At 41.3% G+C, this 23,117-nt stretch overlaps 1 protein-coding gene across 1 annotated transcript; it reads right to left on the bottom strand.

Annotated features, from left to right (window-relative positions):
- Positions 1-6,527: 6,527 nt before the first annotated feature.
- Positions 6,528-22,851, bottom strand: kif5aa (kinesin family member 5A, a). Its single transcript, XM_029505904.1, has 29 exons — positions 22,585-22,851; positions 18,806-18,893; positions 18,648-18,721; positions 18,257-18,361; positions 18,127-18,175; positions 17,929-17,984; positions 17,752-17,839; positions 15,169-15,293; positions 14,896-15,000; positions 14,345-14,493; positions 13,795-13,943; positions 13,531-13,709; positions 13,169-13,237; positions 12,859-13,065; positions 12,440-12,586; positions 11,223-11,411; positions 11,000-11,117; positions 10,837-10,898; positions 10,372-10,478; positions 10,093-10,194; positions 9,813-9,873; positions 9,633-9,704; positions 9,111-9,215; positions 8,619-8,835; positions 8,267-8,441; positions 7,986-8,065; positions 7,725-7,764; positions 7,422-7,507; positions 6,528-6,938 (listed from the first exon to the last, which is right to left on the bottom strand). Exons 1-28 carry the CDS (start codon positions 22,711-22,713, stop codon positions 7,429-7,431), a joined length of 3,126 nt encoding a protein of 1,041 aa, XP_029361764.1. The 5' UTR covers positions 22,714-22,851; the 3' UTR covers positions 6,528-6,938; positions 7,422-7,428.
- Between the last annotated feature and the right edge of the window lie 266 nt (positions 22,852-23,117).

The raw sequence follows: 23,117 nt of genomic DNA, 5'->3' as shown, positions 1-23,117 counted from the left end.
AGTTCTTATGGACCTTTATGTTTGACTCATACAGTACATGTTCCTTAGGCTGGTCTTGATGCTCTCACTCCCATATGATCACAACCTTGAATTTCAAGTCTCAGCTGGCCTGGAGAAAAAGTTGTACATCGCAGCGCTAACACACAGCAGCCTGAGTGCACAGACACATCCTCCTGTGGTTTCTTTGAATTAAGAGCATCTCAAAGACAGAGTGTGTATCAGAGCCACGTTTTAGTAGTTCACTTCATCTCTCTATCACACCAGACTGACTTCCCTAAAAGAAATTGTTCACCGCTCACAGACAACAGCTGATAGATCAATCTGCCATTAATCCGCCATGTTTGTGCTAAGCCAAGATCGACAGCTGACTCCAGCTTTACATTTACCCCACAGTTGTCAAGAGTGGTGTCAATCCTCAGCTCCAGGTCTTGGCAACTCAAAAAACAAGGTTATTTCCCCAAAACATTTCAGGCTGGATAAACAGGTGTGGCCAAGGAATTGCCCCTAGTTAGGTCTAAGCAGGAAGATTAGCTTCTCCATAGCTATTCTACTGTCACACATATGATAAACCAACATTTTTACAGTCTGGCAGCCTTATGAACGGTACTTTGAAAATATTAAATGCATTAAATGCTAACCCTTCTTTTCTGTATAGTCTACAGTATGTATTTACATTTACCATTTGGATGCTACATTTTCCATTTTTATATTCAGTAACACTAAAAACATACATTTACTTTAAAGTAGTAATCGATGGCATGAAATGAAAGAATTTGATAAAACCCATTATGAGCACATGTGAGTACAGTGACTCACTTCTGTTAAATACTGTGCATGTCACGCTGTCAATATTTGGATCTGTCACTGATGGTGGTCTGCCCTGCAAAATTGGGGCCACTTTCCCAAGCTTCTTCCAGCCTAGACAAGAACGAACACACACACACACACACACCCCTAAGGAGATCAGAAATAGCAAAAAAAAAATATATATATATATTTTTAAACTTTTTAAACCTCTCCAACTCTCAAATAACTGGTACAGCCTTCATGTTTTCACAAACAAAACTAAACCCATGTTTCTTACATCTGCACGTCAATAGACAGAAAACCTTTTATGATTCACTTTGAATGATTATGAGGAAAAAGCATTAAAATGTCTGACACTGTCTCGCACACACAAAGAGCGACAGGTGATGGGGACCCAACACAAACAGACTGAAAACAGGGTGGTAAGTGCTGACGGGTGTGTGTGTGTGTGTGTGTGTGTGTGGGGGGGGGGGGGGGGGGGGGGTGCTTAAAACAGGCCCGAGAACAGCATCTACAGGCCAGCAAGTACACCTGCACTCCCTCTGAAGAGACAAACAAACCTCCACAGCAGCTGGTTAAACAACACACATGCACGAAAAAAAGCCTCCAGCCTCTTATTTATAACCTTGCCCACACAGCAGAGGAGAAGCCTCAGAGCTGAGAAGACGCTGCCACACAGACAGACAGTAACAGCTGGTTACACATTTCAGGTCACCCAAGAGGTGCAATGAACATTAGGTACGAAACAACATAGGGAAAACAGCAGGTAGTCATTCTGCTATTGTTTTACATTACTTTTTACGCGTCATGTTTAGTTCTAGTATCACAAGTAATGAGAAATTTCCACCATAAGCCAAATATGATGGGCAAAAATTGTAGAGCTCTAACAGGCAAAAATGTCCAACGTTTCAAAAGATGAAAATTATTTATTTAAATTTCTGAAACAACGCATTAGTCCAAATTGGCTCATCAAAGATGCTGACAGTCTTTCATTTTTATAAGACATGAAGCAATGCGCTCATTTGAAATAATCAAAACCTCAGAGGTGACAGTGCAAAACATCAGGTCAGTGACTTCTTCACAAATATCTCCCTTCATGTAGAAATAGCCTGAGCTGCAGTGACAAAGATCAAATATCAGGAGAGGAGCAAACCTTCAATCATGCTAATTTTGATCCAGATGAGTGGCATTTCAGCACACCATCCTCTGTGTGGGTGTGTGTGAGAGTCACCACATCATCAGTTTATGTAACTCAGTGCCAGCGGAGCAGACAGTCGGTAAGTTTGGCTTCTGATTAAAAGAATATCTGCGTGGATTAATAAATCTTCTTTAGATGTTACTTTTGCTGTTGTGAGGAAACACAATGTTGTGCGTGCTGATGTCTTGGACTGACACATGGATTGAAAAATGTTTCAGTGTGCAGCTCTAACAGTGACTGTTGATGAAGCTACAGCTCCAGTGATGTTTGGACATTATCACACAGCGCTGGGCTCCTCCACTACAGAGAGTATAGACCACTATCATCATCATCATCAGTCACAACGGTGCCAACTTCAGACAGACAGCATTTCATAGCAGGATTAGTTCAGCAGTACATGACTGAGCGCGTCGTGGAGGGACTTACCGTGTGTCCTCTCCGTCCGTGTCCCTCCCGGCGGCGGTGCTGGAGTCAAACCGGGCCTGTATGTGCCCACCTGGGCCTGCGGAGGTGTCCCTCCTCGGCTCCTGTTGTTCGGGTCAGCAGCGCGGCGTCCTCTGGGTGCCACAAAGTGTGCTCCGCGGGGCAGCGGGAGCGCGCAGCTGAGGTGCGCGCACGGCTGCTGGAAGTCAATGAGCAGCCGTCCTCACTGGGTGGTGATGAAATGGACAACTTTTTTTTTTTTTACCCAGTCAGTCAGTGTGCTCTATCTGAATATTCACAAACAACTTTGCACGTGGAAACAAAAAACTAAAGGTGCTTCTTTGTGACAAAAGGGGGACTGTACAGTCTTATGTACTTCCGTGTCTGCGTGGAAATGTAAATACATTTTTTCAAATAAAATAAAAGTATGAAATATGAAAGGCAACTGTAAACTAGAATTCATTTTACTTTTGGAGGCTGCAGGAAAACCCAGACTGAAGAGCTTTCTAACAGGTTCATGAGGCAGAAACCTTAAAGAACCTGTTAAACTGATTCCTAATTTGTGGCAGCTTGACCATGGATTTTTTAAAATTGGATTATTTGAACATTGGAAATGTAGGTTGTAATTTAACTGTGTCCTTATTACTCAAATAAAGCTGCAGAATAAATATGATAAATCATGGAACGTATATTTTTTTTCCTCTCCTTTCCTGTCCCAATGAAGGACCTTCAATTTTCCAACAGCTTCTGGGTGCTATTGTTATTAGCTGAATGTCTGTGTGTTATTGTAAGGACATGCCACAACACACGCACACACAGACACACACACACACTACAGATTGCAATATGAAGATGCTTCACATGCCACGGCTGTTTACAACACTGCTTCCTTTCTCGTGGGAACGATGAAGAGCAGCTTATTATAATAGAAAAAGGCACAAAGGAAGTTCCTGTATGGTTTCATCACTTCTTAAGAATCTGTGGATCATGAAAAAACCACAGCGTTTAATCTTACAATCTCAGACTTGCAGGATTTATTATTATGAATTAAAGGTCCACATAGCTGTAGATCAATCTTCATTATTCTTACACCCCATGAATATAAAGGTATGCAAAGTGTTACTAGACTGATAAAGCCTCCACAAACCCATGTTGAGAGGTTTTTCATATAGTGCTGTAAACATGGAGAATTGCATTTTTTAATAATTATTTGCAAAGTTCCCACATTACATATCTATTATGAAGTGAACTACAGGCCAGAGGAACTTGCTTTACTTGACTTTATATGCGCTGGTAGAGCTTTATTGTTGATACTGTCCTGGATTTAGTCTATATTCAACAGCCATCTTCCTTTTTAAGCCATACTCTGGCAACTATTCCCTACAAAATATTAATTTCTTGTTAAAGTCAGATGTTGCAATAACATCAAGCTCCCAACACATCAGTTTTCACTGGAGTCACACATTTACAATATAGTTGGCAAACACTATAGACTATAGATATTAAGACTGTGCCTAAAATAAAAAAATAAAAAAATATATGTTTGCCTTTGAACTGACTTTTCTTAATTATATGAGCGTTGTAATACCCCTTTAATCCACAAGATAGAGACATAATCAGATGACAGTGAAGGATGACCTGCTCGGTCACTTTGGACTCAAATGATGCCCTTTACAAACTCCTTTCTACAAGTTTATTGAACGTCTTACTACAACACAATGGTTCACATACATTACAGCATAATTATGAGTCTATATGTACAGAAATTTTGCACGGTGATTTTTCACACGATCATGTTGACGCTACAGTACTGGCATACAGAAATAAATAAAACAAACATTTCTTTGAACAAAGTTAACGTGTACCTTGCGTTTGCATTTTACTGTTTCATGGCACACTATGTTACTTACAAGATTAGCAGTATATAGCACAAAAATTGTAGATATGTTGAAATCAGACAGTGGAACAGCAGGTGACAGTATAGTACATATTCCCCCTCCCTTAAAATTATTTATTACATTTTAAACATGACGCCAAATAGAGGGTCTGCTTGGACACGTACAGCAGGGTTTGACCAGGGTGCGTCTGAGGGATCATTTAATGTAAATGTCATGTGCTAGAATGGAAATGTTACGTATGTATAAAATGATGTTATTCTTGTGTTAGACTCATCATCCTGTTCCCCTGCTCAGCCTCAAAGAACACACCTGACCTGATTGTTCATCTGCGATCACAGGGTGTAAAGTTGATTAGGAAGATGGTGGTGGTGGCCTGTGGTCAATATGATTGTGAATGTGAGGCCCTGAGATGTTAATGTGATGAAAAACTGGAGAGCAATGCTGACATGAATGAGGACTGATCCTACGGTGATCCTACCTGGCCTTAAATCCAACATGTCTGGTCATGCAACTTAACGTACTGAACCTTACATGGAGAAATAGTTTTGAATATAAGAATATTTTGTTTGTCAAATAGCAAGTGGGGCTCAATGAGAGCGATCAGATCAGAAACATTTGAGTTGGTATTAAATGTATGGTCAAAGTGTAAACACAAAATATAAATTAAATCTAAATTAGGACTCTCTAATTTAACTTAATTTATAATCTTAGAAGGCACATTTAGCTTCAAAATACTGTCCACATCACCCTTTCACTTCAAATTGTTCCAAATTCTCCAAGCATAGAAACACAGTTTTTTTGTTATTGTTGGCTGTTACGTCCATTTGCTTTAGGAAAGACACACTTCTGCTCTAATCTGACCTTTATCTCAGTGACTCTGCTCAAGTAAAACGTGTTTATCTCATCATCTCACCCAATCAAGACACGCTGCTTCCTTCTATCCTGATTGGTTGGTCAGGATTTTTAAGAGAAGAATAACAGCATGATCCGGTGGTCTGCCACAGGCTTCTGTTGAACTATGTGTCCACACCAAACTGGTGGCTGCTCAGCTGGGAACTAGTTCACATATCAGATCACTCAACTTGAATCACTGAATCACTGAACAGCATCCATCCACTCTTAACAGGTCAAATGTTGTTAATCTACCGGCTCTGATTGCTGACTTAGAGAAGGTGAAGAATGTGAAAGTTCAGGGTAATATTTAAATATCGGTGCTGTACATATCTTCTTTGACAATCAGGTTGACATTTGATCTTTCTGATCTGGACTGATGTGATGAACCAAGACTTGAAGATACTCTCCAGCAGTATGAAGTCATAGCAACACTCTGGGGAGCTCTGATTTTGGGATATAATGGAAAAGGAACTTGCAGGAGGAAAAAACAACTGCCCTAAAAAGAGCTTTTAAATCTACTTACACCTAAAGCTTTAGTAGCAAGTTACTCTAGAAACTCTTATATCTTATTTGCATTTCGCACTGGAAAAAAATTTAATCGTTGTCTATTGTGATAAATGTATGATGAGTAGATCTAGAGGTAGTAATTACAAATGTATGCACACGGCAGCGTGTTAGTTTGATCATGTGAAAACAGCTCTTATTAAGGCTTGGTAAAAAGGAGACTCAAGTTGTGGGTGCAATGCAGGGAGGGAGCCACATTAAAAGGGCAGGGGCAGCATTACCTGAAGTTACAATGGCATCATACAGCTGCAACATCACAGTATCAAAGCAATTACAAAAGGTTTCTCTTAAACAGCCTCGGCTGAATTTCCCTCCCACAATTTACATCTGATTCTTCTCTGAAAATAAAAACTAGATGCAGTTTTTATCATTTTTCCTGTGATAAAGCCTCAACAACCCAGTGTTGGACTACAATTTAGTTGAAAATAGAAAATCTAAAGCACTAAGACCAGGACAAGGATTAAGGGAAGCCAGCTCTGTCTTTCTGTGACATCTGTCAAAGTCGATCAGATGGGTCACTCGCAGCATACCAGCTCCTGAGTGGAATCATGACACATGCAAAGATTTGAAAGCTAACCCGCTAAGCGACATGCATGGAGATTGTGGGTCTTCTGTTACAAGCTGGCGTCACACGCTGTACTCTTATTTAGGACAGAGAAAAAGGTCATGTCTGCCTATAGTATGTCATCCACATGATGCCCTTAAGAAGATGTGTGCAGGGGGACGGTGGAGGCTGTGCATTCCCACAAACAGTTGCTGGTCGAAAAACCTCTACTGGAGTATACATGACTATTATTTACAACATGTATGTACTAAATAATCAGAGATGGAGTCAGCCCAACTTCAGTTCAAACACCTTCAATCAGCATTAGTTAAATTTTTTTACATTTGTTGTCTATAGTGGTGCAAATTCAATAAAAAAACTGGATTTGATGTATATGTTCCACTGACTGAACTGAAAGGGACTGAAATCCAAGCCTGGGGATGAAAGTGGTCACCATAAGAGCAGGGGGGTGGGGGGGTTCTTCTAGTTAGAGGACTACATGGCTACAGATCTTCATGGTCATTGTCATCAATGATGCAGTGGAGGGGAGAGAGGCTGCATGCAGATGGGAGGGAAGGGTCCTTGGATGGGTACAGTGTTTGGTCGTCTTCTGCAGAGACACAATAAGAGAAAGTCTTTATTTGGAGAATCACAGAAATGCCCTTAATGCTGTGATGATTGAATTAACGTTAATGGAAAAGTTGCATTTCTCTGCCCTTTGAATTAAATCAATCTTTTTGCTTGTTTTGGTTTTGTTGCACTCATTACGGGCTAAATTGTAATTTAATTCGGTTTAGGCGTCTCATCACTGCAGAAAGATGAAAAGATACACCACTGGGGGGCAGCAAAGAGAGCCATTTCAGAAGACCTGAATCTTTTAGCTCACTTCATAAAAAAAAAAAAAAAAAAGATTTTAACAGAGAGAATTTTTTCATCTACGTTGCTTTAAACTGATTCTTTTATAATGAAGTCATATTAAATGATGATGAATTCAGGAAAATGCATATGAATCGATGTGCAAACCATTTTTCTAACAAAAACAACTGCACTGATTAGGAAGATTTTAAATATGTGTGTGTGTGTGTTTTAGTACCATGGCATTAACTTGCTGCTGTCTCCTGCTGAATGATGTAGTGCCTGTTTGAATCATCCACTTCGCTGCCACAGTGAACTTCACTCCTGTTATATATAAGGGCATATATGACTAAATGATGAATTTAACATCCTATAAAAATCTGACGCCAAACTGACAAAGTCAATTGATTAGAAAAGGTTTGAATTTGAACCACACCTAAAGCTGTTTTCCTAATATTTTCTTTATTAATTCAGGCTTAAGTCAGTTAAAGTGACCAAAAACCATAAACACACCAATCTTCCTATGTTCTGACATGCTCACCTGTTGTCATTGATGTCTCTTGTTTCACTGATGCTGTTACCTGTTTGAAAAGAACAGTGCTCAGATTTTAGTCATTCATAGATTTTAATACTACTTTAGCAATGTTAATATATATTATTCGTTGACTAATTATATCATAATATGGCCATTGATAGTGTAATGTAGTAAAGAATGTACACACCACTATAAAAACCAACAATTTTCTCATAATTCATCCTACAAACAAATATGTCAGCTTGTGCATGTGCACTCTTTACTTACCGTTGTCAATGTTGAGTGGGTAGGACTCCAGTATGTCTCCATTATATCTGCCTGCTCTGTAGCCCAGTGCTGTGGAAACTCTGGAAAACATCCAAGACAAAACAGAAAACACCAGCACAGTATGTGAAGTTAGAACCGATGACTTGTCACAGTCTAATACCAAGATGGGATTCATCTTGTCAATAACTGTCCCATGTGCAGAGTCCGTGTTACCAGACTGGACGAGCAGCCATTATGAACGGACGCGACCACATAGATCAGAACACAGGCTTCAAACTCACGTGTTGCTCTGGACAGAGTTGGGGTTGCAGTTGACGCTGGCAGAGCTCGGTTGTGTCATGTTGTTCTGGAAGAGGGCGTTGCTGTAGGTGTTGGCATGTTCAGTGGCACGGATGTAGGTGTAGAAAGGGTTTGTGGGCGAGCAAACTGGCAGCTGCTTTGGTCTCACTGGTTTGGCTGTCAGGATGATAAAAGTTGCGTGAGACAGGGGTCAACTGGAATGCAGCTGGGTGACTGTATAAAAGAAAATCGTGAAATATATCGTGCATTTCGGATACTTTACATCCGCAGACATCTGCCCCCCTTTTAAGGCCGCAGACACGTTAATCAAGTCATCAGACTTCAATGCAGTACCTATCTGTGCTGCATGGGGGCGTCGCATGCCGTTCTTTGCCCTCATGGCGTCCTTGATGCGGTCGACCTCCTGCTGGTAGCGGCGACGGTCCATCATTGCGCCCTCCTTGGCGTCCCTCAGTGCAGTCTCCAGGGCCTTAACTCTCTCAGCAGTAGACCTAAGACGTTTCTCCAGCTTTGGAAGCTCACAACGCAGATCTGCATTGTCACGAACCAGCTGGACGGGAGAAAGAGAGTGAGCCAATCAGCAGAGGAGTCAAAGGCAACTTTTGCGGTTGCGAAACTGAATTAACAACACAAAAGCAACTGTTTTATGACCCAAGTCCATTTGATTCATTAATTCCTTCCTGCCCTCCACCAACCTTTGAAAGAAATGTTTATACTTGTGAGAGTTTGGTCATTAAAGCTGAGTTTTTTTCCATTTGTAATATGAACTGGAGTCCAAACTGTGGATGGTGTTTACATTAGTAATCGTTTTCATGTGTTTCTCACCTGTTTGTGAACCTTTGTAAGTTGGTCCAGGTTATTCTCAAGAAAGGAAATCTTCTGCTTCTGGGTGCAAGACCCCCCGCTATCATCAGGCTCCATTTCGGAACTCTGCAGAAGCGATGACAGCGCAAAGACAAGATAAAACAAAAAGCAAGACGTTTTCTATAATTCTATAATATTGTCCAGAGGTGGACAATGAGTTCATAAAGACCAGAACCTTTTTACTGTACTATTCACATTTATAATCCTCTGACTTTGACCTTCCAGAAGACATTCTTGGCACCAAATGGCCAGAAATGAGAAGATTTAATTGCTCAGTACTTTTCATAGACATCTATTAACTCCTTTATCCCACTTTTACACACACACACACACACACACACACACACACACACATACATAGTGTAATATCCAAAGGGCAGAAGGGATAGAGAATAATATTTACACTTTGGTTATTAAGTCATAACAGGCTGTAAAAGAAAAAATAGAGTCACTGTCTTCTCTTGTTCTATATTTGCTGCTCACTTTTTTAACCCGCGACGTGAGGTCTTGAACGAACAGCTTGCGCAGGTTGTGGAGGGTCTGGAGTTCGCGGGCCTAGAGGAGAGACAGATGGAGAACAGGTTAGGAAGACGAGCCTGCACACTATAAAACAGAGAAGACTGTCTCAGGAGAGATGCAGGCAGGTGGAGGTATTGTACTTACAACAGTCTCCTCCAGACCCTTCAAGTCCTGTTTAGTCTGCTCATGACGTTCGTGCAGGAATCTGTGTAGGAATCTTACTTTAGGACATTGTAACGTTTTACGTTTTGAGCGGTCTGGAATTTAATAGGAGGCGAACTGAACTGTTTCGAGTCACTCCTCTAACATTGTCTACCATGCAAAGGAATAATCCCGAAAAGACCAGCAAACACACATTCTTTCGTCGTGTGCAATCAGACCTTTGTTCTCAGGTATGAAAACATGGACCTTCCCCAACACTTACGAGAGCTCCTCCAGACGCTCGCTCTTGGTGCTGTCCTGACTCTTCAGGTGTTCAAAGTCAGCACGAACCTGAGCCAGCTCCAGCCCCAACTTGGAGTTACGACTGGAGGTGTGAAGCAACAGCAGGGGATTAGATTAAAAGGATAATTTAATCCCATTGTTTAGTTTACAGATAATGTGTAAATGTCTGAAAATATATGTATCATTTACCATCAATAATAATGATAGTATGTAATGATGAATATCTTTGAGTAATAAACAAACTAAATTGGTCACTGACTCAGTGAGTTCGTCGATGATCCTCTGCTTCTCGTTGATCTCATCCCTCAGGCGGGTCAGCTGCTTGTGATGAACGCCGCGGTGAGATTCTCCTTGCTGACGAATAGTCTTCTGGATGCAAAAAGAGTGAATGCACAATGTTTCTTAAAAGAAGCTGACTTCGGCAGTAAAAAATTTAAAACTGATAAAGTCATCCTTTTTATTATCCGTCAGAATCCTAAACATGGACAATGAACAGGATGCCCACCTGGTCCCATATAAAATAGCTTAGGAATGTTCTCTTCAGTCCTAACTAAGGTATTCTATAACTTCATATACGTATTGGATGTGAAATATTGTGGGATTGTTTCTGCAAATTAATTTCCCCGCAGGAACAAATGAGCGTATCAATCCATCTATCAAGGAAAAATTTCAACAGAATTTGAACATTTCAAATATTATTCTGCATGCTATGACTGACTCTCACCTTCACATTTCCTTCTTCAGTCTCACCCTTCTCTCCGTCCTTCTCCTCAATCAGAGAGTTGTCTGGAAAAGACATTCAAAATGATGACATAATAAAAGTTCAAGACAAAATAAGCATTGCATAAACAGGAAGACTGCTCAGCCAAATCCATTGTCTGTGTTACCTTGGTCTTGCAGCTTGGCCAGTTCTTCACTCAGGGAGTCGTGGCTCTCCTCCAGCAGCCTCTTCTTCTGCTCCACACTCTGCATGTACTCCGTCAGAGAGCGGATCTTGGCCTCATGCTGTGCAGACGCAAACATCCATACAAAACATATCCAAATTCAGTTTATTCCTGTGTATCGAAGTGTATCCCTTCCCTTTCTGTCCCCCGGCCACCCTCCGCTCACCTGAGAGATGAGGAGCTGGCAGGAGGAGAGCTCCCGCCCAGTCTCCTCCATCTTGCGGTGGCACTCCAGCTGCATGTTCTCCAGCTGGCGGCAACGCTTCACCATGCTCTTCACCTCAGACTTGATCTTGCTGATGTAGAGGCGAGCAACAGTGAACTCCTCCTCGATTGCACCGCTGATTTCCACCGGCTGCAGAAAAATGAGAGAAACAGAACATACAGGAAAGGTATTAAGAACGCACACCGTCTGTGTTGTATCAGATTATATGCTTTTATTGCCATTGTGTAACCGATATAGTGAAATTGTAGGAGCTCATCACAGTGGCAATCACATAGCAGCACATCATGGCAATGCACAAGCATACAAATAAGAGTAAATACGAATAAATGAAATAATTGGATTTCTACAGTCGAAATTTAAGGCTTGACTAAAAACATTATTAGAAATTATTAAAAGAAACCGTTATCGCACCATGTTAGCAGCACTGTTTCACAGTTGATCCCTATTGCACATTGTTTCTCTAGTTTGTCACTGTGATGAGACCGGCTGGCTCTGGGGAAAAAGCTATTCAGGAGTCTGTTTGTGTGAGTTTTTTTTTTACCATCACTGCTCCGCTGAGGTAATGTTTCCTCAGGCCACTGAGAAAGTGAAGGTGTTGAGCTGCCTTCCTGATTGCAGCAGTTGTGTGTGCTGTCCAGGAGAGTGTGTTTGTGATGTGTATGAAACTTGTGGCTTTGACCCACTTCCGCACAGTCACCCTTAATGAAGAGAGGCAGGTGGTTGTCCGTGGTCTTCCTGATATCCAGAATCAGCTCTTTGGTTTTATTTGTGTTTAAGTCAAGGTTGTCTGCAGATCGCCACACGGTCAATATTTGGACTTCATTTCAGTGGGCAGTCTCGTCCCCTCCTGAAAAAAGGTTGATGACTGTTGTGTCGTCTGCAAACTTGATTATGACGGTTGATGTGGAAGTGGGTGTGCAGTCGAAAGTATAGAGGGAGTGTCCAGTGCTAAGAGTTAGCTAAGAGATAGTGTGGAGGAGAAATGGGTGCAAAGTTTAACAGACTGGGCATGGCGTGTGAGGAAGTCCACGATCCAGGAGCAGGGATGTGAGGATGTCTGGGATGATGGTGTTAAATGCTGAGCTCTGCTCCAGGTGCTGCAAGGCTGTATACTGTGCAGCTAGGTGTGCATTTTACCTTCTCACCGTTCAACTCACCAGCTTGATCTCCCCGTTGCCCACAATGGTGCTGAACTCACTGAGGTCCCTCATCAGACCGTTGAGGACATCAGCAATACGCTTCCTCTGCTGCCCACTCACTTCCTGCATACGAGATAGCTCCGTCTCAAGATCCATCAGGCTGGCCTGTCACAGACAAAGAGAGCAAGGATCCGTGAACATTTCGTGAATATCCAGGACAGATTCAAACAAAGAAAAAAACAAACCTAACGTAATCAAAAACGTCAGTAAGGCAGTAAGGTAAACCTTGTGGTTTTTGTAAATGATGTGTGATGTCTGGTGCTGGTCTCCATGGTGCTGGTCTCCATGGTGCGCCTGTCTAATCTCATCTCATCTCTCACTTTCATTTAATCTTATCGCGCTAATCTCAAATTCGCACTAGGCCTCTTCAGTCGTACCATCTTCTGGGCCAGTTGATCAGCCAGCAGCTGGTTCTGCACGCCTTTCTCCTCCACCTCCTGGCTCTTCTGGTCATAGTTGATGGCCAGCTCCTCCAAAGCCTGCAGCACCTCCTTCACCTCAGCCTTGGCGCAGTCACTCTCCACCTGCAGCCTGCCCAGCTCAGCCTGGACTTTGTCCCCGTCACCGCGGGATGAGGCCAGGAGCTGGAGGGAGGAAGACGTGGTGTTAAAAAAAAGAGGAGGAGGAAAATGCTCTTTCTCTACATCATGACATTTGACTTCTCACCGTGAAGTCGCATGTACCCACCTCATCCTGATCCAGCATCTGCTGCTTCAGTTTCTCCACCAGCTGGCACTGCAGGTTGATCTCATCATCCTGTACGTATACATACCGAGGTTACGACCACACGCGCTCACACATGAGCATGAATGGTGGTGACAGACAATTTCATACTTTTTTGTCACATTTCTCACTCAAATTTTTCCATTTATAAATCTGCTAACAATACATTTCAGCATATTAATTGTCATGATAAAAAAACCATCAATATTTAATGTAAAAATAACATCTGCATCTATCATTAAAAATATCATAGAAGAGCTTATCGAGAAGTCAGGGACCTAAATTGTCTCAAATTGGAAATTCTAATTGTGTTTGTGTGTTTGAACCTTATCGTCCAACTGCTTGTACAGCTTGCGGATCTCCTCCTCATACTTCTGGCGCTCCTCCTCAGAAATGCGAACCACAATGGAGGAGGTGTCGTTGTCCAAAATGGGGCGCTCCTCTACCGATTCGATGCGGGTCACCATGTCCGACGTAGTCTGCTCCGTCTCAGGCACGTCTTCCCCTGAAGGGACAAACAGGACATAGAGACAGGGCACGAAGATAAAGCAGTCTTGGTCGGAAATACAACAAAAATGAGGGAAACTCACCGTTTCTCCAGCGGTTGAGCTCAGCCTCCAGCTTCTGGATGGTGTCCTTCAGGCTCTTGTTCTTCTCCTTCTCCTTCTCATACTTCCTCTTCCACTGCTCTGCTGTCAGCTCCAGGTTGATGGAGGCGGTGTTTCTGATAGTCTTCGCACTGTGACCAAGGATGACAAAGATGGAGACAAAGAGGACAATGTTTTGAGGTGATCTTAAGTAACCGTGACCTAATGATAAGTATTTTTGTGCCATTTAAACTGGATAATTTTCCAAGAATAAGTTCTACGTTGGTAGTATAGTTTCAAGGCAACTTGACATTTCAGTATGAGAGGTAAATACATAAGAGAAGAAAAGAAGGTGCGGACAAAATTATAGTGTTTCTTATAATTTCTTTCTTTCATTACTGTCATTTGCATTTTAATAGGCCAGGAACAAACTAGGTCCACATCCTGCTTTGAAGAGCAAATACAAGTGTTATTTCAGATACAAATATATAAACATTATGTAGAAGAACATTTTTTTCAAAGATGCCTTGACAGCATCTCCGGATGTATCTACCGTTGGCCAAACATCAGAGTCGACTTAGTTTCGGCGTCATTGTAGCTTGAGGGAGAGCAACAGATGAACATGGTGGTACGGCAGTTGCCACCGAGCGAGTCCTGCAGGATGCGAGTCATCTTGCTGTCACGATATGGCACGTGGGTTTTCTGTTGGAGAGGAGAGAATACACAGAGAAAGGAAAAGAGGAGAAAGGAGGACAATTATAGCAACTATCGCTATTGCAACAAAGGAGAAGAAAAGAAGTGTTTCATCTACTTCCTGCAGCAGATTCAACAGAAGATTAAATTTAGCAAAGATTTGCACTTTCACAATGCTCTTCTTTTATCCATTTTGGATCCACACCAATTACAAAGCTGTTTTCAAGTGAAAAATTGACTGCACCTCATCAAACTAATCTTTTAATTGGCAGGGACAGTTTTGGCTGTTGAGTTGTCGTAAAGGAAAACAAAAAGGTGTGGGGACTGGGCAGGATGCAGTTCATTAAGAAGCCAACAAATATATGTCTGTTAACTGTTAAAAAAACTGGCACATTTTGGAAGATATCTTACAGTGCCCTCAGCCAAGGCAGAGATGACATTTCCAAGAGCAGAAAGAGATTTGTTGATGTTTTTAGCCTCGTCCAGAACAGCCCCTGCAGCTCCAGTCTTACTGACCTGGAACAAAGAGGAAGACAGAGAGGGTGGAGTCGAAAATTAGCAACGCAATGCTGAAGAAAGCCACAGACACAGAGGTGAAGAGGAATCAAAATAAGAATCAATGATTAAGTTTGAAGTGTTGGAAGTGTTTTGGAGTAAAGTTAAAGGGAGATGTTTCCCTCTTACTTTCTCGCTGCCGGCAAGATCCACCAGGTAGAGCTTTCCACACAGCTTCTGCTCAGTTTCCACATGCTCCTGCTTAATGTTGATCAGGAAGATGCTGTGGCTGCGAGAGCTGTGCTCATTCATGTCTGCACAGACACAGAAACAGAATGAAAAGAGATTTGACAGCAGATACTAACGTCTTCTCAAACTGATGCTGACGACAGTGCTAAAAAAGTTTGCAAATGGGAACTGATCAAACTTTCACAAGGATCGCTGTTTTCTCTGATTTGATTAATGAACAGGACATGATTTTCCTCCATTTCTTTATTTATAGGTTCATAACAACATGAAAATACTAGCAGTGCATTTTGCCATTTTTAACAGGTCATTACTTCAGCAGATTGGCGTTACCCTTTCAGAGTCCAAACAAAAATCAGTCTCTGACTTCATTGAGCTTCCTCACAGAGAGAAAGTTCAGGTTTCTCTGCAGAGGATACCTGAGGGCATCAGTTCAGTGTCTGTGGTGCTGTGCCATCGGTCCTCTTTCAGCACACTGTTCTGCAGCACAGTGAGTCAGCAAGACCCAGGATGAAACAGAGGAGACTGTGCTGCTCTGGGACGCAGCTTTCAGCAAGTCTGCTCTGCTGCTGGACGATTTTCAGGGCTGGTTTGATGTGTGATTAGATTGTTTAAATAAAGCTTTCTTTAATGGTTGGCAATTATTGAACTTCTTCTTCTTCTTTTTTTTTTTTTTAAGCCGATAACAACTCTTTGATTTGTCTCCATGGTGAAATTTATCTTAGCCTCCATTTATTAAACACACATCTCTACCACAAATACAGAAAATTCATAAAACACAAGATAAAATAATCCTCTGGTTCTTAATGTGGAAACATGGCTGTTATACAACTCCATTACAACAAGAGTGTTTCAGGAGTCACAACAACAGGCATATATCTTAGATTTATAGCACTTTAGCTACTTGGAGATTCGGCGTCCTCTGCCAAACCCCATGCTGCAGGAAGAATGTGAGTCACATTACTCATTGCTCATATATCAAGTAACTGACTGGATGATTTATAACAACAATGTTTTCTTGTTTCTGTTTTATTTTCTTGCAGTCTGTACGAGATGAACGATCATATGTATATACACATTGATACGGGATGCAGAATTCTACACCCAAAAAACACCCGAGTCTACATACTGAGTCATTTTATTTTAAGTCTGTTGAAGAAAAATGCCTGTTGTCGACTTTGGCTTAAACGTGCTTATGGTTAATAAAAAACAATAAATTATTTTCCTTCTGTAAATGTACTTTCTGGAAATGAACTCTACTTTGTTTGTAGTTAACTGTGTTAATGATTTCAGTGCTGTTATGGCCGGAGATCCTAATTCATTGACCATCTGACAAACTGAAACCAGTTTCATCTGTATTTTGGCCACACCTTGGCAGTGTCATTCTAGTTCATGTTTGTCTGGTCCTGCAGTGTGCAAGAATTGTCATGCTGAAATTACAAGAAGTTCTAAGTCAGTGACGTTGGGGAAAAGGTGAAAATCAAATGACTGATATTTTGTCAAAGAATGTCTGTGGTAAAGAAAACTAGCGCAGTGAGCACTGAGGCACATAATGTGTTAACTCTGAAAGAGATTATTTACAGTAAAGCAATCCTGGTGTTTTTGTTGAGCTCTGATCCCAAAACTCATCGGATCCGGTTCTTTTTTCTTCGGTCTGCATGTTGGATTGAACACTGTGAGTCAGCACAAGACTCCACCACAAGGAAACATGTTTTTTTTACTGTATTTTGTTTTTCTAATATTGTAAATTGCTGCCTAAGGCTCCCTTAATTACAAAATCTTATTAGTTTTGAAAAGTTTGTTTGGGTTATTTCTTTATTTTGTGTATTCATATTATAACTGGGCCAACAGTGAATTAGGTCATATGCTGTTGTAGCTGCTGTTCTACATGATTATGAAGTTCTGTATAATGCAGCCAGAGCCTCGCTCTGACCTGTAGACCTGCAGCCATCAGTCCAATGTTATTACTGGACCAAAGAGGAGTGAGTCAGCAGCACAGAGGCCAACACAAAACACAGGTATTACAGAACAATCTATAAAGACTAAAAAATACAGTTAACCCCTGCACTGTCAGAGACTGGCCTCCTAAACTGAGGAAACGTCTGTGGGCTGAAACGCTGCTTTACTTTCTCCTAATCCACAATAGCTGTCCATCACTGCCAGTCATTTCATTGAACTACATCTGACAAGATCTTTCTTCTTTTTATAAGAAAGACTGAAGCCTAAAATTACATAATGCTCTAACAATAACATTATGTAACAAGAAACAATAATAGGTTTCATGAACTCAACCGTCAGTAACAAGCTGAGAGGGGCTACTGCTGGCACAGATGAAAAACTAACAGTGCATCACAACGTCGAATAAGAGCAGCAAAAAGATTTACTTTTATTCTCAGCTCGGACTGCAGTTAATACACACCTGCTGAATGCACTGTATACTGTACGTAACCAGATGTATGCCGTGTAACATTAATGCACTGATGTGTATTGTAAGATGCCAGAGCAATAGCTGAAGCAAGGACTCACTGGTCACAGCGACATGACGGTTGGCTTTTCCCTCATCGATCACATCCATAACCTCATCAGGACTGGAGACAAAACGCTCAGTGCATCCCTGAGGCAGAATATGAGAAAGATTCAATGTCAAGAATCAAATACAGCCTGCAGGTTCAGATTTTCACTGAAGTACTACTTTTCACAAACCTTGACATATGGGACCCTGTTCTTGTCTTCATGCACAGATAGATTGGTCTTTGTCACTAAAAACAGAAAACATTTTAAATTAGCACTTTTGGTTTACTTAAAGATGAAAAAAATCATTAGTAGCATCAATTTCACTATATATCATATGTCTGTTCAACCAAAATACTGCTGCAAAGATTCAAGTTCATCGGCACTGACCATCCAGCAGGTCACGGATTTTGTCCATGTAGATTTCAAAGTAGGAAACCTGTTGGGGAAGAAATTAAATTTTGGAGCCAAAATAAAATAATAGCATACATAAGAAATGTAAAACAACATATAACCATACCTTGATGTGGAATTCAAGGTTTTCATCCATAGCAAAGATGTGGTTGAAAATGTCCTCAGCAATGCGAGGAATAATACCCATCTGGTGAGGGTCATGGAGCTTCCCCTGCAGCGGGAAATCACAGATAAATGTATAACAAGGTGCAAACTTACAAAAATAATGCTATTAAACTTTCATCTAATGTCTGTTAAATTAAAGTAAGGCTCTATCCTATCCTCAAATATCTAACTACAGTAAAAGAACAAGATGTAGACGATGACCATGTGTTGGCTTCCTTGAGGTAATATTAAAATATAGCAGTTGTACAAAACTTTTGCTAAACCGATGAACAAATTTGACTGATTGAATAAAATAAAGGAAAGGAAAATGTTGATTGTTTTGAAAACTCTACCTCCATGGTGTGAGTCTTCCCGGAGGAGGTTTGTCCATATGCGAAGATAGTGCCATTGTAGCCGCACAGAACATCTACGAGTTAAAATGGAACAACAATGAGCTCGCTGCACATGCACTGTGGAATAAATAAAGCATTTTGAATGAACCCATTCATACCTTTAACAATCTGCTTGGCACAGGTGTTGTACACTTGCTCCTGGGTGGTGTTGGTTGGAAACACTCGATCAAAGACATAGGACCTCCCCTGTGAAAAAACAACAAAGGGTTAATGGAAGCACATGACAGAGAATGCAGCTGTTTTCACCAAATTTTCTTTAATTGCTCAGTTTTCAATTAATATTTCAGGGAAAGTTCAGTAATTAGTTTTATATCTAATTATTTTTTACGCAGAAGGTGTGTTTATCTGAGTTACGACGTATGAATTAAGCTGCCAATTAATGTCAAGTAATTAGAAATGTACCACAACTTTGATACTATATTGTAATTACAAATACCATCACAAAATTTCTGCAAATAAATCAATAAATAACATAAAAAATCTTTTCCAGCTTTGGGAAATGACCCTTAGACCAACTGGGGTATCCAGCAATGGACAGCTCATGGAACTTTGACTCTGACTGACTCCTTTCCAACCATTAAAAAATTCATATACACTTTTGTAAAATGAGTCAAGCCTTTACATGTCTATGACAAGGCTCAGCGGTAATGGACCCAAAAGCACGACAAGACCAGAGTGGAGTTGAAAAATCCCAATATTTATCCTGCAGTTCAAAAGGTGGCGCCAGGCAGTCCAGGGTTAAAACCAGAAGAGCACAAGAGCAGAGATACCAAAGGGAGAAGGCAAGGACTTGTCAAAAACAGGCAGGAATCAAAAACCACAGGGATCAGAAATGCTAAAGAAGTGCTGGAACGTTTGACACAAGGAACAAAACAATATGGCACTGAAAGAAGGGAGCACACTGACTAAATACATGAGGGAAGACAAAGAGATACAGGTACAACACATTAGGGCGGGGCAGCTTATCAAACTGGAGGGGAACTTGACCAGAGCAGAGAAGACAAAATAAAACAAGAAATGTAGAACAGAAATAAGAAGCCTGACAGGACATGAGAGTCAAAACTCTTAGGAAAAATTATTTTTATGTTATGTTACGCTATCCAACAGAAACCAAAAACATAAAAACCAATCTTCGTTTAAGATTTGAAAAATTATGACAGACAGCTGAAATGGATTTTGAGAAAACACAAATGGACAAAACAGGTCTGTTATCAACAGCGCATTGCTAAAAACTGCTGAATGAAACCAACTGAGTCCATGTGTGACAGACAGCCCTGACTTTAATATTTGTTGTAAAAATATTTTTAAAAGGGTTAATATGAGTTAAAAATCATTTAGTGTTGCTCCCTTTTTAATAGATGACTTGTTCAATGCTGCTTTCATCCCCTTGACAATAAGCGCATAGCAAAACGGTAAAAGGTCAGCATTATTATTCCTGAGGAGCTAATTGCTAAATTGAGATACCAGCAGCAAACACAAACCAACAATAAACATACCAAAACCAAGGCAAAGGATGAACAGAGAGAAAGACGACGAACAAAAGACGATGACATCAGCACAAAGTGAGCGCTTCCTCGTTCAGGACCTGGCAACCTCAGAGAATGCATCAAGCAAAAAAAAAAAAAATCCCCCTTTTCTAGTTTAATACATAACAAAGTCAACGACTAACTTCATTAGTAGCCCTGTATCCAGCATGTCCAGCAGAATATTAACATGTTAATGTTTACTTCCATGCTGTATTTCATGTGTTTCTTGCTAATTAATGAGCGCCACCCCCATGAAGCTTTGTCTCATGGGATATGCGTTTATGTGTTTCTGTTTTAATTAGTAATAAATCAAATTAGCTTATCTTAGCACAAGGTCGAGAAATATGAGGCAAAAGCTGCCAGAATCTATAAAAGCTCACTCTAAGACTCCAGTCCCATTTGTTCAATCAATAAGTCACTTCATTTGGTTTCCCAGAAACATTTCACTCATAATCAAGGCCAGCTGTTTCCCCCACTTTCCTCTATTTGTGCTAAGATCATTATGGCTATCTGTAGTTTGGTATGCACTGCACATATATAGGAGTGATATTGATCTTTTCATATGGCTCTTATGGCAAGCATATGGCATATGGCAAAAAGAAATACAGACAGATGAAGCGCTTGCATATTGTTTACTGCATTTAAAATACTACAGAGCTCAGTAGAAAGTGCATTGAGACGACATATTAAATTGTTCGAAACATCTAACATCTGTCCTTGAGTGTGGGTTTTCACAAAACAGACTCCCCTAATGCTCCTAGCAGTTTGCCATTTTGTTTTTTCATCATAATGTGTCATTTCAAAACATGTCCCCTCAAATAAGTCAGCTCCTAAAATACAAAGAAGCACCGTCACACAGTGAAGAGTGACTCAGCCCTGTCAGTCCCTGCTGCAGGGACGAGGCCATTAAACCCCCGAATGTCACCATCCCATCTGATACAGCGAGCACAACGTAACACAATAATGCCAGCTGTCAGAACATGAGCTGTATTAAATGTCATTGATAAACTGACTCATCTTCAGACCAACCCCCATGACAGAGTGATTTGCGTGCGAGAGAGAGATATTCAGGCCCAGAACCAGGGAGGGGGAGACGTGGGAGGTAAAGGAAGAGACATAAAAATGGAGGTGGATGAGTGATAGAGAGACGAATCGAAGAGACGCTGACTAAATAGGAGGCAAGAGATCGAAGAAAAACTGAGACAGACAGATTGCGATGGAGAAAAGAGAAAGCAGGCCAGTCAGTGTGTATGAGATCACCCTATGATTATTGATCCTCACATTAGGCAATTAGAGAGATCAGTTTCTGACTCTGCTGTCCAGCAACACGCAGCGAGGAGAGAGGAAGGTCAGGTCCAGATGTTTCCATTATCGCTAGAGGAAGTGCCAACATTATTGCTCTACGTTGGTCTTTTCAGCTCTGTACGTTGTCCTCACAGTACATATTTGTTTCCTTTAAGCCTCCTCAGGCAAGAGCTGCAATTTCAACTATACAAAAAAATGTTGGATTATTTTAGCCTATTCACAAAACAAACAAAAAAAAGCTTCTCTCTATTTCTGGTATCCTGAACAAAACAGGTACATATGCACACGTGCACATGATTGGAGTCTTACAGAAAAGATAAGAAGAAAGAGAAGAAGCTAACACCCAGGCAGCTCTTTCACTCTTGATAAAGTTTTAAATGAAGATGATTATGTTTAGGATCATTAGAGAATAATTGTCATTATCTTGTCATTGTCTTGAACAAAATGAGTTCCCTGAGACACAGACAACATTACAGCCAGCAGCTTTGGAGAAAAGCTGTGTAGCTCTAACACATTTTGGACTGGAAGACACTGAATTATGCATAAATGCATCCACCCTTACAAACATAACATTAAGCTTCAGAGTGAGGGGAACATGCAGCGTCATCGGATCTGGATCTATGTCCAAACTTCACTGCCAGCCTCTCCTGAGCAGTACACACAGAACAGAGCAGAGAGCAGGAAGCCTGGATGTGCTTCACTGTGGAGAGCTTAATTAGACAGAAGCAGAAATTTACACATTCACAAACAACCATTCAACTGAAGATCACGTTCAGCATTACACCACAGTTTAAATGATTGGATGTTTGTGATCTCATTACATCACAGTGTGTAGTCCAACCCAGCTGTTATCAGGCAGGTAATGGGCCACCTATCCCATATTAATCTCTACATATTCTGCTTGGTCATCTCGAATTAAACCCGATTATTCCGTAGAAGGTGTGATATTTTTTATTTGCTGCAGCAACGATCGTGTTTCCCTGCACGACCAGCGGCCGATGATTTATTGATGAGGGCCCAACAACAAAGCGCCTCCCTTCACTCACCCCAACGACGACGGTGTCGTCTCCTTGGAATTTGGGGAGAAACTGGTCCCCGCGTAAAATCTCCGACTGGTTGAGCGGTCGAAAGCGACAGAGCACTTTTATGTTGCACTCCGCTGGGACTTCGGCCATGGCGCAGATTAAAGCAGGAGGAGGAGGAGGGATGCTGCCTTCAGCCGGAGGTGGAAGATGCTGCCGGGGCCCGATCTGACCGTCAAAATAAAGGACGAGGGACACGCTGAGACTTCGCCCTTTATTCGCCGAGACGACTCTGAGGTTCGATTCCGACCGGCTGAGAGCGGCTGCGGGTTGATTTCTGCGCAGATCGTCGCTGTTTCCGTGTCGCAGTGAGGCGCGCGGGCTTTAATAGACGTCAACGCGTAAAACGATGCCCTACCTACATCATTAAAACAAGCCCACGGTGTGACGCTCGATCTCCTCTGCTCGCCTGCCTGTTTTTTTTTATTTATTTATTTTTTGTTTATATATCTTTCCTTTCTCGGGTGCGTCGCTGGATGCGAGTCTGGCCGGCTGAA

Source organism: Echeneis naucrates, chromosome 7, assembly GCF_900963305.1.
Source record: "Echeneis naucrates chromosome 7, fEcheNa1.1, whole genome shotgun sequence".
NCBI lineage: Eukaryota > Metazoa > Chordata > Actinopteri > Carangiformes > Echeneidae > Echeneis > Echeneis naucrates.
This window is presented reverse-complemented; position numbering and strand designations above follow the sequence as displayed.